We start from the raw sequence: 18,252 nt of genomic DNA, 5'->3' as shown, positions 1-18,252 counted from the left end.
GCTTTCCCAGAGAGCAAGAAAGGATGTGCAGAAACATTATTTATTATAACAAGTGTGGCAGTGACTGCTATAGTGAGGATGCATAACAGTTTCCAGTACTCCTGAGTTCAGTTGCTCGTAACTTTCAAAACCATTCACATTTTGGCCAAAGTTTTCCAGGCTTGGTTTCTGGACGTAGCTAAACATAGCAGTATAATGAAAAATGTACTAAAGGTATGAAGGAGTGTTTGGGAGAGCAGCTATGTACTTTGTAAATGTTATACAAAAAGCCTGTATGGTATTGTATTGTAATTTTAGAGAAACAGTATGTGAAAACTGCCATTAAAGACTGTTTCGTAATGCATACGAAGGAGCAGAGCTAAGGTTTCACATGCAGTCTGAACCATGGCGTTTCCTAAACATGGAATGCTTAGCTGTGCAACATTAATGTCCTATCAAAACAGCTTTTCTTTTTTGAAGAATTATGTACAAACTCCAACAGTTTGCTAAGCCTGTGAACTACCAATAAAAGACAGTGATACTAAGCTATATTTGCTATTAAAAATGGTACAGCAAGTTATTGGGCCAAATCATCAGCTGGTATAAATCAATACAGTCAATAGAGCTACTCCAATTTTCACCAGCTAAGAATCTGACCTTTTATTTCTTTATAAACCTTATTTAAGAACCATGGAAAGCTGTGGGGAAAAACCCTATTTTTCCTATGTAAGGAAACAAATAATTGGGTCTGTTTGGTATTTTGCATTCCCATACCTGGCTGAAACGTTGGTCGTGAAAGAAACACAGTCATTTATAAATGTCAGTGGAGTGGTTCCTGTGATATCTTCCCACTGAGCAGGTGAAGTCCCTCCTACGAAAATAAGTCACACGTAAATCATAAACAATTTTATTTTAAAACCAAACATGAACCATGAATCTTCAAGCTTTTTTTTTAATGGATTGCAGAAGAACACTTTCACACTGAGTTCTTTTGCTTCACATGTAAACAGAAGTCACTATTGCTCTCATACATCTGAATAGTAATATAATACATACATATCTGAAACTGATTCTAATGTAGAAAGATACACATTCTGGGTAACATCCTGGCCCAACTGAACTTAGTGGCTAGACTCTCACTGGAATCAATAGGATCAGGACTGCATCCATATTGGATTTTTATCTATATGTATGCAGTTGTCAATGGAAAGACTCAGTGGCAGTCTTTCCAACGACTTCCATGGCTTTGTATCAGGCACTTGAGTACTATTTTTAATCCTACTGGTTTCAATACTTGGAACTATCAATGGCTTTCCCTCACTGGAAAGCTACATTTGAAATGCATAACAAATGAATGAGGATGCATTATTGTTATAGTAACCTTTGCAAAGAGTAGATTCTTGCCTAACCTGTAATGCTACATAAAAGTCGAAGGCTAGGTGTGGTGTCTCCTTTGTATCCATTGGTCACACCTTCTCCTGAAGGGGGTGGCACAGGAATTGTCATTGTTATAGGTTTATGAAATTTTCTTCTTCTTGGTTCCACAGTGACAATGGGGCTGAAAGTTGCTTTGTTTCCAAGGATTTTTTTGACAATCTCATCTGGAACTGGTTGAGCCTGTCAACATACAGAAGTAATTTCATATCTTGAGATAAAAATCTATGTTAGCCCAGCAGAGTCCTTCCAAAATGAGAACTCAATTCTTTTTATTTTCTGTTTGTCCTGTTTTACTTCTTCCTTGGCCTTCTTAAAATGTGCCTTTCCTGGGGCTCTATCTACACAGTAATCATTAATGTACCAAATTATAGTGAGAAAAGCAACACAATTCTTGCATCACTTCTGAACTAAAGTTCAACCAAAAAGTAGCAGAAATCTCATAAGAAATCTGTTCTTATTCAATTTCAAGTCCAATTTCTAGAACAAATAAGTTAGGATAAATTTTAAATCAGACATTTTGGATGCTTTTATGAATCAAATTGTTTCATTACTTTTCCCGAAAGTTTCTCACTGGACAACAGGGCACTGATTTGTCACCTGTTCCATTATCCAACTGCACTATATGGTGATCTGCAAAGATGATGGTTAAAATGTTTCACAAGTTCCAAGCAAAGCAATCTAAAATTAAGCTCCTATTTAATGAATCCACCAAATCAATTGGACAAATAATTTTGTTGTGAAAAATGCCAACACCCCCCAATAAATAATAATTAGCAGAAACCAGAAAGAAGGAAGGTTTCTCTAGATTCTGTGCTCCATTTTTAAGGAAGCTTTAAACCACCTCACAGATACATATGGATGTTCTGCAGCCCAGAGTAGACATAGTCTTAAGCACTACAGCCACTCCCATCCCCAAGCATAGCCCTGTGCTATAGGGGACAGCATAGTGCTATGTATACTAGCCATAGGTTGATCTTCTGCTACAGAAATTCTCTCTGGGCCCACTGCAACTTCCTTACAACTTACATGAAGAGCTCCTGGCTGGGGTGGAGAGTTGGTGCTACAGGGATTTAGATTAATAGATTCCAAGGCCAGAAGGGACCATCGCGATCATCTAGTCTAACTTCCTGTATAACACAGGCCATAGAACTGACCCAAAATAATTCCTAGAGCAGATCTTTTAGAAAAACATCTACTCTTGATTTTAAAATTGTTAGTGATGGAGAATCCACCACAATGCTTGGTAAACTGTTCCACTAGTTAATTATGCTCACTGTTAAAAATTTACACCTTATTTCCCGTTTGAATTTGTCTTTTTCTGTTAGACTGAAAAGCCCATGATCAAATATTGATTCCCCATGTAGATACTTATAGACCGTGATCAGGTCACTCCTTAACCTTCTTTGTTCACCTAAATAGATTGAGCTCCTTGAGTCTATCACTATAAGGCATGTTTTCTAATCCCTTAATCATTCTCGTGGCTCTTCTCCAAAGGCTCTCCAATTTGTCAAAATCCTTCTTGAATTGTGGGCATCAGAACTGGACACAGTATTTCAGAAGTGGTTGCACCAATGCCAAATATAGAGATAAAATAACCTCTCTACTCTTACTTGAGATTCCCCTTTATGCATCCAAGGATCACTTTAGTCCTGTTGGCCACAGCATTGCACTGGAAGCTTGTGTTCAGTGAATATTCACCAACACCCCCACATCTTTTTCAGAGTCATTGCTTTCAGGACAGAATCCCTCATCATGTAAATATGGCCTACATTTGTTGTTCCTAGATGTATACATGTACATTTAGCTGTATTAACACACAAAAGGGTAGGAAGGATGGATGCTGGTGCTACCGGCATGGGGGGGTAGGTGGCGGGTGCTATGAAGATAGATAAACAGAACATGGGAGTCACTTCCTCTGCCACAATGCTGAGCACTGTGTGGGTGGTGGAGCAGCTCCCAGACTAGGTGGTAAGATAGAAGCAGGGCAGGTAGCAGCCCCAGCCCAGTAGGAGGTGGGGTGCAGGAGCCCTGTGTGTGGGGTTTAAGAGCCCTGTGTCCTAGTCACCACAGTCTTTACCAGCTCTCAGTCAGTGGTGTCACCTACTAGACATATCCTTGTGACTCATTTTTGAGTTGCACCCCACAGATTAAAAATTGCAGCTCTAGATTTTGCATATTAAAATGATTATTGTAGGTGTGGTTTATTACCTGAAGGCCAACTCGAATTCTTTTGGTTAGAGCACCCTCTGGGAAGGATGCTTGGACATGAGGCACAGTTGTACTGCTCAAAACACCTCCCTCAGGACCAATTTGGTTACTTTCCTGCTTAATTCGTGAAACCACCGCAAAGTACTGAGGAAAATCCTTCGTGATGATTCTACAGATACGCTTCTTCTCTAGTTCCTCAGCACTATCCAGCTCTGTGGGGAAAAATACATTAAAATATTCACATATAATCTATCTGCAAATACTGTACATATATATTTAAGAGTGCACAGCTTTATTCTGTATTGTGGAAAAGCTGAATTCCACACCAGACTCAAAAGTCCAAGAAGGCTTTTTTAAATAGAAGAACAAACGGGTTTTGATTGTTTTATTTTTAACATTTGTGTGAATTTGATGTTCCTGACAATGAGATCATCAAACTCTTTTTCACTTGTCATTCAGGTGAGGAAAGGCTCAGGGTCTTTCGGGCCAGGCCATCAAAATGCATCCCCTTGCCCTGACAGCATAGGTGTGCCCCAACATCAAAAATGCAAAAAGTCATCAGTGTTAGTCCATAACACTGGCCTAATTTCCAATTGTCTAACTTCCAATTCCTGCCCAAACAGCTCTAGAGAGTGACTAGCTATGTAATTTGAGACAGTAACCACTTGGGATAGTCTCACGGTTGTCATAGCAGCCAATAAATCCTGAGCTGATTCTAACACTTGTTATCCACATAGGCACTGAAGTCACTCTGCACTGACTGCCAGTCTCAGGTCTTGTCTACGCTAAAGGGAAAAGTTGATCTAAGGCCTGGTCTACACTAACCCCCCAAGTCGAAGTAAGGTACGCAACTTCAGCTACGTGAATAACGTAGCTGAAGTCGACATACCTTACTTTGAACTTACCGCAGTTCAGACGCGGTCCACACGGGGCAGGCAGGCTCCCCCGTCGACTCCGCGGTACTCCTCTCGTTGAGATGGAGTACCGCAGTCGACGGCGAGCACTTCCTGGTTCGATTTATCGCGTCCAGACCAGACGCGATAAATCGAACCCGGAAGTTCGATCCCCAGCCGCCGAACTAGCAGCTAAGTATAGACCAGCCCTTAGCTACTCAATTTGAGTTACATGAATAGCATAACTCACATGGATGAAGCTTAGATCTACTTACCGCGGGGTCCACACTACGCGATGTCGACAGGAGATGCTCCCCCATCGACTCCCCTTACTCTTTTTGATCCGGTGGAGTACAGGAGTCATGGAGAGAGTGATCAGCGGTCGATTTAGCGGGTCTTCACTAGACCCGCTAAATCACCTGCCGATGCATCAATGGCCTCCAGTAAGTTTAGACAAGCCCTTAGTGCCTCCAGTGACAAGATGAGGAACTTTATCAGCTCATGCAGAGACTTTGCAGTGCTATGGAGTGATTGCCACATTAAAACTAGTCCCAACTTAACCCAAATCCAACACTCACACATTTTAACATAACCTGGGGAGGAGGAGGGAAAGGAGAAGGGTTCCTGCATTGGCCATCTAACAAATGAGTAGTAAACTTATGAACTTAGAAATAAGTGCAATTTAAATCACATTGACAATAGTATACATATATGCTGCAAGATGCATGTCATAGTCATAGAATATCAGGGTTGGAAGGGACCTCAGGAGGTCATCTAGTCCAACTCCCTGCTCAAAGCAGGACCAATCCCCAACTAAATCCCCAAATGGCCCCCTCAAGGATTGAACTCACAACCCTGGGTTTAGCAGGCCAATGCTCAAACCACTAAGCTATCCCTCCCCCCGGGGGAGTGTCTGGGCACTCTCTGGCCAGGCTCCCAACATGCTCTTATGCTGGGAAGAGAATCAGTAGAATCACTTACTGGTCACTTTGGTCAATTTTAAGGCTGCATTGTATTGCCGGAGTAGTGCAAAGCAGCCTCATCAGGAAAAGGATTTGGCCTATAATACCTATCATGTGTGCTGGTGAAATCTCTGTGGTAAGTTGCAGAGTCATGTGATAAATTGTATTTATCAGGCATCTTTTACCATGTTACCTGCACTCTGCCCACTAATCAATCAGAACAGTTAACATATTTCAAAAGAAAAACAAGTTACCAAATACAGTATTTCTTGCTTTCCCCAAAATGTAGAATTTCCACCAAAAATTGCTTTGGGCTTAGTGGCAGGACAGAAATTATTCAGTCCTGAATCAATGGCACGTTTAAGGTGCAATAAAAGCCTTACACCACTGGTAGGGGGCTTGTATAGGGTAGTTTATAAGGAGCTATGTTTCTTTTTTGTACCTGTAAGAGTGACTATAATTCCAAAATAATTAAAATCTAAAGGCTAAAAATGATGTTATTCCTTTTCAAAGATTTATGTGATAATCTGGATAAACTGCACTTTGCATTGCTCTAGAATATGCCAGGCTAACAGGCAAGGATAGCTTTTGTTGCCACTATGCCAGCTTCCATTAATGCTGACTCAGAGGTTATATCTGGAGTCCTCTAATGAAACAAGCTTTCGCCCTGCAGCTTCTGGGAGTTAATGGCTTGAGTAGGGTGGAGGGACAATCCGGGCCCTCAAGTTCATAATCAGCAGTTTGTTCTCATTGCTAATCATACACACTCTCCTATAAGGGAAACCTTTCATTCTAAGAAATTAAAATCCAAATACCAAATACTGGACCAAGACAGAAGAAGGAGAATTTAATTATGCGGAAGTAGAAAAGTTGATGTTTTCTGCAAGTATATTTTAAAATCCTTTGAGGTTGCCAGGAATTCCTGCCTCGAGGCATCAGAAGATTTGAAAACTCGTAACAGAGTGGCAATGAAACCTTGCAGAGGAACTGAAGCATGAGAGGGCAGGATTATGCTTTGGATAATACATTGGAAGCCTGTCCCGGATGCTGCTTCTGGCACACACGCACACACACACACACACAAAAAAGGGTGGGGGGGGAGCAACCCTAAGCCACCTCTGACTCTCATAAACCAATCACATAAAAATGTAGATCTGGCAAAAGAGATTTAATGAAGTAGGGGAAATTAGTCCTCAGAGAGGTCACATTTCCTAAACACACCTTGATCATGAATTTTGAATGTTAAGATCACCATCATATTTGTGCTGCACATCTAGAAATAGTACCATTTTCCTTAATTAATTTAATTTAATTCCTTTTCACTTATGTAATACCCTACATTCAAAGATCTCAAAACACTTTACTAAAAAGGAGAGTATTATCCCCATTTTACAAAAGAGAAGGGAAGCGAAGCGAAACAGAGAGAGGTTAAGTAACACTGCTCTACAGCCAAAATGCTTCTGAAATAAATGTAGTCAAACTTTACTAATTTTGGGTCACTGAGAACGAAAATTATGCTTAAAATTGTTGATTGGCTCTAGTTTTCAAGATATGCTATTGGGTCAGTATATACAACCCTTGACTTGGGAATGGCGGAGGATAAGTGAGTTATAAAGGGAAGGGATCTCAATTTAAACCAGAAATGACTAAAATACATCTTTGACTGGATCTATGAATAAATCTATGACTGGGTTTGGACAGTACTTGCTTTTTAGGCAAAACAATGAATGATACAATCTGAAGCTGGTATTGCGTCATACATGACATGTATTGCATCATGTTATTCCTAGAAGTCATGGATGATGCAATCATAACGAAGCTTAAATCACTCTGCTGAACAAATTGCCCTATATCAGCTCTAGAAATCATACAGTGTCGTGCTCTCTTATTTGTCAGTGTTTGATTTTGCAAAGGGACACATTTCTGTTTAGCCAAAGTGAGCAGAGATGCCTCGTACTTGTGTGAACAGTGCAGAGAACTTCTGCTATGTTTGTGGTGAAGTGACTTTTGCATCACAAAAGCGCAGTATAACCACTATGGTTAAGAAAGCCTATCACCTTTATTTTGGCTGCAAAATTGGAGATCAGGACAAGAGGTGGGCCCCACACATCTGCTGCAACACTTGTGCAACAAATCTTCGCCAGTGGTTGAACAGGAAAAGGAAATCTATGCCTTTTGCAGTGCCAATGATTTGGAGAGAGCCAACAGATCATACCAGCAATTGTTACTTCTGCATGGTGCCTCCAGTTGGGAAAGGTGTGTCAAAGAAGAAAAAGTGGACTGTGCATTATCCAAACATTCCATCAGCTATATGCCCAGTCCCCCACGGAGAAGGACTGCCGGTTCCTGATGCACCAGAATCATTCTCACTTGAGTCAGACGAGGAAGAGGAAGAGGATGAAACTTCTGGTCCTGAACCATCAATGTCACAGGACCCACATTTTCTCCCATCCTCCTCCTCTGAACCACACCTCATAACACAAGGTGAACTGAATGACCTTGTCAGGGATTTGGAACTACCCAAGAGTAAGGCAGAGCTGTTGGGCTCCAGACTACAGCAGTGGAATCTCCTGGCAGGTGATGTTAGGGTTTCCATGTTCCGTGATCGTCAAAAGGATCTTGTCCCATTCTTCTTCATGGAAGGTGATCTTGTAGCCTGCAACAACAGCGATGGTGTGATGGCAGCCCTCAACATCGTTCACGATCCAGATGAGTGGAGACTGTTCACTGATTCATTGAAGACGAGTCTTAAAGCTGTTTTACTGCATAATGGCAATGTTTTGCCATCAATTCCAGTTGGTCATGCAGTCCATATGAAGGAAACCTATGACAACATGAAACAACTTTTGAGGTGCATAAACTATGACCAACATCAGTGGCAGCTTTGTGGCGATTTGAAGGTTGTTGCTCTCTTGCTTGGTCTGCAGACTGGATACACAAAGTACTGCTGTTTTCTCTGCGAATGGGATAGTCGTGCAAGAGATTCCCACTACATCAAGAAAGATTGGCCACTCCGACAGTCATTGGAGCCTGGGAGGAAAAGTGTTCAGCATCCACCACTTGTTGAATCAAGGAAGATTTTGTTACCACCCTTACACATCAAGCTGGGTCTGATGAAGAACTTTGTCAAGGCCATTGACAAAACCCAAGCAGCTTTCAAGTACCTCCGTGGAAAATTTCCAAGGTTAAGTGAAGCTAAGATAAAGGAAGGTGTCTTTGTTGGTCCTCAGATTCGTGAACTTCTTCGAGATGATGCATTTGACCCTGCACTGCGTGGCAAGGAAAAGACGGCATGGAAAGCCTTCCAGTTAGTGGCAATAAATTTTCTCGGAAACAACAAGGCAGACAACTACAGGTTGTTGGTGGAAAACCTCCTCAAGGCATACAAAAGCCTTGGTTGCAACATGTCACTAAAGATACATTTTTTGCACTCTCATCTAGATTTTTTTCCACCGAACTGCGGAGCAGTGAGCGACGAGCACGGCGAGCGATTTCACCAGGACATTGCAACAATGGAGAATTCTATCAGGGCAAATGGAGCCCATCAATGCTTGCAGACTATTGCTGGACAGTGACAAGAGATGCTCCATTTAATGAATACAAGAGACCAGCCAAGAAGCGCCGAGTAGACACTGAATAGGACTAAACTATGTACAGAATAGTTTTTTGCCTTTTGTTTCATAATACATTTTATTTATATAACCCTTTTGCTGATTTTTAAAGTGTTACATAAACAGGACAGGTGAAATATTATCATGTAAAGCAACCATAAACACATGAAAAGACCTAGGTTTACAATTTATGATTAAAAAACTCTACTATCTACACAATATACATAGACATAAAATGTAAAAACTTAAATATCTTAGAAACAGTAGCCAATCAGTTGTTTTAATTGTCATATTTGAATTCAGCACATCAAAATACATAATAAATAGCACATTTTATCTCTGAAGCAGACAACTTCTCAAAAATTGTAGACCAGTGTAATTTTCCTTTGGTCACACAGCAAGTCAGTGGTAGAACTGGGAACAGAATCCAGGGGTCCTTGACTCCCAAACTTTTCCATTAACCACTACACCTAAGTATCTCCTATTGCTGTCAATCTTCCTTAAGATACAGATGTGAGTAAATCTGTGTACCTTCTTTCGTGCAAATTTTCTAAATATACAGCACATACCTATTGCAGTTGCAGTTATCTGTCTGCCTTGCTCTGGGAAAAGCAGATAGGAACAAATAATATTGACTCAGAGATACATTTTGGCACATCGACTTTAAGTATTCTCCATTTGATCTCTGAATCATAAGCCTGGTCTAAACACAGGTGACCTGTTTCCATCATTTCTCCACTGGCAAACTGCTTTGCTTTTACAACATCTGCTTTTCTACACAGAAAGGTTCTAGGGTAGGTCATCAGCACTGAAAACTAGGTCAACCTCTCTTTCCTCATCATAGTCATTATTAGGTTATGCTAAGGACAGAGCCTATAAAGCAATTTTTTTCAGAGAAGTCTCTTATCGCTCTTCTCTCATTGTGACATGGCAGCATTGCACTTGTCCATCACAGTGCTCTATCTAGTAATGCACTTTTCTCTGTGATCAGTGTTTGTCTCCCTGCTATACTATATGCATGGAGTGGGGGGCTGGGGGAGATATGCATGGAGTGGGGGGCTGGGGGAGATATGCTAGGAGGGGGAGGCAGGAATTGGGGATCAGCACTGGCCACAGTGAAAATGAGAAACCATTAGTAGCGTTCCTAGAGTATTAGAAGGGGTACTAACAGCGCAAGCCTTCTGGGCCCCAAGATCTGTGAGGGAAGGTTGTCACTCCTGCTGCCAAGGGGACTGGGGAGTTTCCTCCCTGTCTGGTCCCAGTGCCAGTGAAGGAGATAGGCCCAGCCTACAGAGCATGCTTGGAATGCAAGGCCCAAGCAAGAGCTTCTTTCACTGGGCTAAAGGGGCAGCCCTGAGTACTAAATGTTTTAGTTTAAAAAAAAAAAAAAAAATCTACGTGAGGAAGAAAGGGCCAAGTGTGGGGAAGGGAAGAAGGGAGAAAAAGAAGAGATAAGAAAAAGGAAACATTAGGGGAAGTGGAGCGAGAGAGTGATGGCAATAGCTAAATACAAAAGTGGGGAGAGGATGATGAGAGTGAGAAACAAGACAAAGATGGAGGGGAAAAATGATGCAAAACCTCCCAGGAAAATCCCTCCCAGAATCAGGGCTGCCACTGGAGTATTACGTGATAGGGGAGGCCCAAATCACTTCTCCCAAGGAGAAAAAGAGCTCAGATTGACTGGTTCAGAGTCAGAGCGGGAGATCATATCTAGTTTTGCACATGTGAATAACAGCACTAAGATATTGTGGATCAAATTAATCCTTGGTCTAACTCCTTTATTTATGTTTACATGAGTTTCCTCTAACTAAAGTTAGGATCAGAGAAAACAAATCATCATCCTAATGGTTATTGTCCCCAGCTTCAAGGGCTTTTTATGTGTTCCAGTACCCGATTTCCCTCCCCATTGCCCAATGTCATGTCTTAATGGGATTTGTACTGCAGCTGGCCATTCATAAATTGAACAGCTTTCAGGTTTTGCATCTCTATTTGTCCAATACAGAGGACCAGCAAATGTGTAGGTTATGGCAAAAGCCATCATGGTGGAAATACAGGGGAGTCAAAGATGAGAAAATACTGACCACTGCTCCTAATTTCAATCATTTACACATTGTGACCCACTCAAAGTGATACAAGTAACTGGGAAATGTCATCTTGAAAATCAACAGGCTTTGTTATGGTTTTGTTGTTTATGCATATGCAGAATGTCTTTCATCATCATGCACAAAAAGAGTTTGATATCTCTATGTACAAAAACTGTATTATATTTAGATGTTTTCATTTGATTTCCAGGAAACAATGGAAAAATCACTGAAACATGAGCCGTGGTGGTATTTTAAACCTCAGGTAAAGAACTGGGTTCACATTGGTTTGATCAGTAGTTTCACAGACCTACATATGAAACACAAACCAAAACAAACAAAAAACCCCAGCAATAAACCGGCCTCCCTTTTCAAAGTATAATTTAAATTTGCAATTACATTGTAGGCACAAGTATTAACATCTGTGTGCTCATTATCTGATGTACAAGTGCACATCAGTTAATTAGCTACCCAAACAAGATTAGTTGTACCCACAATTTGTTTAGAGACACAAAAATTTTGTAAGTGCAACAAATATGGGTACAAATTGCACCTGCAAAAAATAGCCCAGCTGAAAAAATTAGCTATCGCAACTTCAGCAGAGAAATTAAGAGAAAGTAACATTTGTGGCATAAAGATGAAATCTGACCTGTTTCTATTAAGTTTCTTTGACCACCCACAAAACCAAAAGCAATGTACTGATTATTATTCAAGTATATGTTTAATACCTCCAAGTATTATCTACTGGTTCTACATTATTTTGAGCCTGATAGCTAGGTTCCCCAGTAGATGGTGCTATTTCCATTAAATAATTGAGCACATTTCCATTCACAGCATTAGCAATAGTGAGATAATGATGGAAGATTTCTATCAATCCTAATTAGGTTAACAGCAAAAAGATAAATAGACCATATCTTTGAAAAGACAGTATATTATGGAGTTAGGCATATAATGTGACTTTTCAGTCTTTATTACACAGGTCAGAAGGAACAAGTGAATGGGGGAGGACACACACTATCCAGTTACATGATTAACAGAAACATGAACAATTCCAGAGAGTATCTGTCTTTTGAGATGGTTGCAAAACTTCTTTGTAAAGATTATACTGACCTTCTGGAAGTGACAGATCACTTCACTGACACTAATTTCTCTATCATTTACTTTCTATTTTGATTAGAAATGGGCTCTAGTCTCAGAGTTCATACCTGGATCCAAACATCCTCCAAGGGTAGGGGTGTTGAGATTCAGGGGTTTGTTTCAGACAGATCTCTAATTTGGAGGTGTGTTTTTGTTATTAACCAGTAAAATGTTAATATAAATGAAATCATCACTTTTCATACCACTTTATGGAAGAGCTTTTATATCACAGATGAGGGATCATTCAACTGTAACAAACCCAGTGTTAACTTCTGAATGGAGAAGAATTAAGCTAGTGTAAGCGGGGGAATGGTCCCGCTATTGTGGGGAACTTTCCTGGCTTCTGCACTACCCCGGTGAAGTGGGCTAGCGAAAGGATCTGAGTCCTCACTCCCACTCCCTTTACCCAGAGGCCTCCCTGCCCTTGAGGGCTCCCCTTCCACTCTCCTGTCTGGCAGAGTCCTCGTAACCCCAACAAGGCTGGGCCCAGGATTCCTGGGGGGCTCAACCCCCAACCCTGCTGTGGTCACCTAGGACAGGGGCTAGGGTGTCCCCACTCCGGGGTACTCTCTCTGACCCACTGATTATTCCATACAATTTAAAGCAAATACAAGTTGTTTAACAATTAATCTAAAGAAAAGAATAAGGAAAAATAGGAGAGGTTAAAGGAAAACACATCACCCCATTCTGTGGCAGGGAACATCACAAACAGTGTCTCTGGACATCAGGGCACTTCGCAGTCTGTTCCTTGTAGGTCCCAGATTTCCTTCTCAGGCCCTGGCTGTGCTGCAGGGATGCTGCGTGTTGGACACTTGCAATGGTGGTGGCCACACACCTCCGGGCTTTGAATGGTGGGACCCTTCTTCCCAGCGTCAGCCCCCTGTCAGGTTAAGGTCCCCCTCCCAGTCTGGCCTGCAAGGGCCCTTGTCTGGGGGTGTCTTTCTGTGCTGGGCCCTTTGACAAGGTCCCCCCTTGGCTGGCCCCACTTGCTCACCACACCTGGCTCTGTGGCTGCAGCTCTGCTCCCAGCACAGGATCTGCTCTCCCTGGGCTGTGTCTCTGGCCCCTCTGGATCTGGCACAGTTCTGCTCTCCAGCTCAGCTTGGGCCCCTGCTTTCTCCTTAGCTCGGCCCCACTCAGTCTGACCCAGGCAATTCCAGTTCACACGGAGGAGGACGGGACCTCCCTGGCCTCCTGACCCTCTGATTAGCCTGTCAATCAGGCTGATCTGGAGCATTGGCCTCTCCCCATTGTTCCTGGGGACTGTCAGTCTCAGGCTCCTGATTTGCCATCGACCCTTCCCCTTTTAGTGCTGGGAGCTAGCCAATCAAAACACTCCCACTGAACGTTAGTAAGGGGGCAACAGTCCCCTTACACTAGCATGAACAAAACAGCAACAACAAATCAAGGCTCTGGGGGAAATGTCTTCAGTATTTTTTCCCCCTCTATCTCAAAACTGAATGACTTGATTTTTAAATTAAATGTCATTTTTTCTGTGGCTTGGGATTTGAGGTGGCAAAATTTTCACTCCAAAGGAATAACACTGCATTCATTGTACGCTCTGTAATGCCATGCATATGTGTGTGACCCTCTAGTGGCTGGATCCCAGAAAGGGAAAGAGTACTGCAATCACTAACAGCTAAGAAAGATTCTTCCTTGGCTCCAACTGTAGGAGCTTATGTTTTTCGAGCTAAGGAATTAGGGCTGTAGTCCCAAATCCTCATAGAGGGTTATAATTTATGCAGAAATTCTCTCTGTACCCTGCAACACATCAATTTGTAACATCATGCACTTTGAGAAGAATTTTTGTAAATACTATAAATGGTGCAATTTGGAGTATTATAGATGCATTTTGCACCCAATCTTACTTTTCTCCTACACCCAACACTCCAAATGAAGTCAGTGGGAATGTGGGAAGAGCAAAGAATGCAGAATCAAGCTGCTGATCAATAAATTTTCTCTGGACTTCCTACCTAACTATTAAGAACAGAGAAGCACAATGCAAAAGAGTACAACAGAGCTTCTGCTGCTAAATGGTGAATCATTATATACCACATAACATCTCAGGGAGTGGGAGGGAGTTCTTACACCAGGTGCTGCCTTCATTCAATCCCAGTGCATTTCGTACACATGCTGTATAGTGCGGGGACTGCATTCATTATTTTGTCAGCTTCACTGAGTTTAAGTACCTTCATATTATGAAATATGTTACATTTTTGGATTCCAAACCTATTGGCACAGTATTTGCAGTGCCTTTGCCACAATGCCTCATAAATTCTGATACACTTATTTAAAAATAAACAGTCACAGAAATTATCTGCATAACACACGGCTCTTTGCTGCTGTTCATTTTCAAATACTTTTGCACCCTGTGCACTTTCAAAGCAGAAACTCATTTGCTTATTCCCCAACCCCAGTATCCAGGAAACCAGTCAAAATACGCATCTCCCTTACATCCAAACATCCAGGAAACCAACCACAACACTGTCACATTTTTCTCCTTAATTTCTGCTTTCTTTTTTACTCAAGTTCACCTACTCAATAAAGAAAAGCTTTTATTGAAGCAGAGGCTTCATACAGGTTACATTTGCTGCTGCTCTCTACAATCTGCTACTACAATCTCTACAATTATTGTATAACCTGCTACTAATGACTTTAAGATTTCACCTAACTACAACTGTGCCCAAACAGACTGTGACTTTCTATAAAAAAATTTAAGCCTAAAATACACAGAATCATGGGATACTTTATGCATGTTCGGCTATGAAAAGCTGTAGCAGCAGAATATCAGCAAAAGATATATAAAAGATTTGATCATATGAAAAGTATAGTTAAAAACCTTACTATGCCCCAGGAAATACTTGAAAATGATTTAAGAAGCTTCCTCCTACAGCAAAATTGAGATTGACTAATATTTGGATGTTAAACAGAAATCTCTATCACAGTTAGAGACAATAGCATTAGCAATGCCTGAAAGGGTCCACAAAACTCATGCTTTTTGGTGTCATAAACATATTCAAAACTGAAATGTATGAAAAGAAAATTTGTTGAAAGCCTTTCCCATCTCTATTGCCACGGAGCCATTCTGTGCTCTTCCCACAAACTCCTGAATGTAGGAAGTTTTAATTTATTTGTTTTAGATGCTTTTAAGAAAACAATAACCTAGTCAAAGGATTTCATATCTACTCTTTAAGAACTCAGTGGAAACCCTTCAGCAATATTTCCGCATAATCTGAAGAGAATCTTGGACATGTGGATATATCATTGAAGTCTTACGGATATATTTGGTGTCACACAGAATATAGTGTTATGAGGGTGGTTTGCCTGAGTAGAGAAAAATAATACTCAGTGTTCTTTTTCTAACAGAACATGCATTTGGAAATGATTTAAGGGGAAATAATTAAAAACAAAGTACAGCAGTACGTGATGACATACTGAACTACAGACATTTCATTTTTATGTAGATCTGGGTGAATAATTTGTAGTAAATAATTTAGTCATCAAATACAGTGTTTTTCTGTTAAAATTATCTGTCCATCAGTTTAAGATTTTCACTAACTTTTCACTTTTCAGAATTTATTTGCTGAAGACTTCCAGTGAATAATTCTTGGTCTGTAGATTAGTTGTGAGTAGTTCCTTGAAAATATTCAAGCCCTGAAAGCAGGGGGAGAAGCTGGGTAATGATATCTTCCTGCAGAAACCAGGAAGTCCAGCCAACAGACCAACCTCAGGTAACCCAGTGGCATACCCTTATGGGGCCAGGAGGAAATGGGTTACTAAGTTTAAAACTTAATGAATTTTGAGGTTTCAGGCCTTGTGGGTTCCAGCTGTGTAAATACCTGCACCTATTGAAAGGACATTGCATAGATACATGGCTGGATTAAGGCACAGGCATAACAGGCAAATACCCAGAGCCCTGCTCTTGGCGTCACATGACAACTTAAGTATCTGAGCTTTCCTTTTTAAAAAAGTGTGTTTCTAGTCCTCATGATTGTAAGGAGCACCTGACATGGGTGATGTTTGCTTGAAGCTGCAAACATTTGAAACAAGTGTTCTGCGGGGTGTGAACTACCTCTTTTCTTTCAATGGGTTAACTCTGCTACCAGCTTCTCAAGAGCCCCACCACCACGCCAGCTGGGGACTCTGGGTGGGTGGGTCCTCATTGCCACCACCCCATTATGGCTCTGCTGGAGTTGTGTTAGCAGGGGGCCCTTCAAACAGAGTCCTCTGCTGAATTAGGTGCAGGCTGAGTCTTCTTTTCCTCAGGAATGATCACAGCCCACCTCCAGATAAAGAGTGAGCAATGTCTTGACAGAGCAGGAGGCCCAGTCTTCCTAAGGAGGTGTGGTGATGCTCAGAAGAGAGTCTGTGTGGGTGCCTCCTGCCAGTGCCATAACAAGTAAAGTTGAGGCCATGGGCACAGGAGTAGGGCCACAGCCAGGGGCACTGCCAGGTACAGCCCCTATTTGAGGTGAGCCTATGCCCTGGATTGCCTTAATTTGACTCTTCCTAATAATGGGACTATTCCTCAGTGCAGTCACTATGTTCTTCTGAAGTGTTTTGTTTTAGGTAAATATGTTATTTTATTTTTGAAGTCACAAGGAAGCATGTAAACCTGGAGTGACTTCAGAGAAAAGCTTATTGTTCTGCATTGTGAGGAACCGGGGGCTGGGTGGCTGGGGGTGAGGGGGTGGGAGTGAGTTAAGACCAATGCTACGGAATTCCTCCCTACGCTCATTTCATTATTTTATTTTGTAATGCAATGCGTTCTCCAGAAGTCAAATAGCAGAGATTACATTTTTATATTAGCCCTGCTTTCTGCCTGTTGACGTTAACCCAGTTAAAGCTTTGATGAAATATGTTTACCTTCATCCATTCCATTGAGAATTTCATTTAAGTCTTCATGTTTGCTGTCATACTGGTGTTCCTTCCATGTTTCACCATTTTCACTGCGAAGGACAATCAGTTCTCTTTCTTTTCCTCGCATTGATCCAAAATGTGGGATTTCCACTATGACAGGGCTAGACAAAGAAGGAATCCATATTACTTTTTATCACATATGTTTTCCCCATTGATCTTGATTTTCCTGTACATATTAAATCCTTACTAAAACTATGTTCATTTGACAATAATAAGTATCGTTATAGTAAAAATGATTTTAAAACTGCCAAAGCTGCAGAATCCTTTGCTACAAAACTGTAAAATATTATTAATATATAGCTTATGAATCAGATCACATACCATTATGAACATAAGCAAGGGTTTCAAAACAGTTGTTTATATGACAAAAATGGACAGATAAAAATGATTTTCCGTGTTTATTTATCCTGTCATATAGGTGGCATAACTTGGCCTTCCGATATGCACAGACAACTCCATGGACTTTAGTGGGAGATGGGTGGGCATATTTGACCGGGTGTTTAAAGGGACACAGTCAGGCTCAAACACAACTCTGCTGTCCTGGTATACACATATACCTGCTGTTGACTAAGATTGAAGTTGTGTGTGTATATGGGCATTAAATCAAACAAATGACAAAACAACTTCATAGTCCTGTAAGTACTAAGATCTGAAAATTTTAAAAATCCTATTTGTTTTTCACCAATTACTTAGTGTTCTTTGTTCACTCAGATTAGTAATCCTAGATGGGTTGTTTCTAGTCTGTTTCACTTTCTGTTTCTCATGTATTAGCCCAAAGTTGCAATGTCGGTGCTGCAAACACTACAGGAGATTGCTTAAATTCTTTCAAAATGGCTTTCTTTGCGTTAAATAAAATGAAAAATATATTGATATTAGCTAACATGAAACAACTTTTTTAAACAGTACACCTAAATTACCTGACAGTGTGCCTTACACGTAGGACTTCAAGTGCGTAATTAAATGATTACTGTGAATAATCAACAGAAACTGCTACTCATTTCATGTGCTATTTCTTAACAAGATA

General features: G+C 41.0%; 1 protein-coding gene across 2 annotated transcripts in view; it reads right to left on the bottom strand.

Annotated features, from left to right (window-relative positions):
- The window catches only part of ANK3 (ankyrin 3), a 387,324-nt gene that overhangs the window by 54,043 nt on the left and 315,029 nt on the right, over positions 1–18,252 (bottom strand). For both annotated transcript variants that reach the window (XM_026651166.2, XM_026651165.1), the window contains 4 exons: positions 17,175–17,329; positions 3,625–3,836; positions 1,389–1,596; positions 754–850 (listed from right to left, as the gene is read on the bottom strand). In XM_026651166.2, coding sequence (XP_026506951.1) covers positions 754–850; positions 1,389–1,596; positions 3,625–3,836; positions 17,175–17,329 — 672 coding nt within the window. The remainder of the gene's footprint in view (positions 1–753; positions 851–1,388; positions 1,597–3,624; positions 3,837–17,174; positions 17,330–18,252) is intronic.

Source organism: Terrapene carolina, unplaced genomic scaffold, assembly GCF_002925995.2.
Source record: "Terrapene carolina triunguis isolate 2854851 unplaced genomic scaffold, T_m_triunguis-2.0 Scaffold95, whole genome shotgun sequence".
NCBI lineage: Eukaryota > Metazoa > Chordata > Testudines > Emydidae > Terrapene > Terrapene triunguis.
The sequence above is the reverse complement of the archived record's forward strand: the minus strand, read 5'-3'. Positions and strand labels throughout refer to the sequence as shown.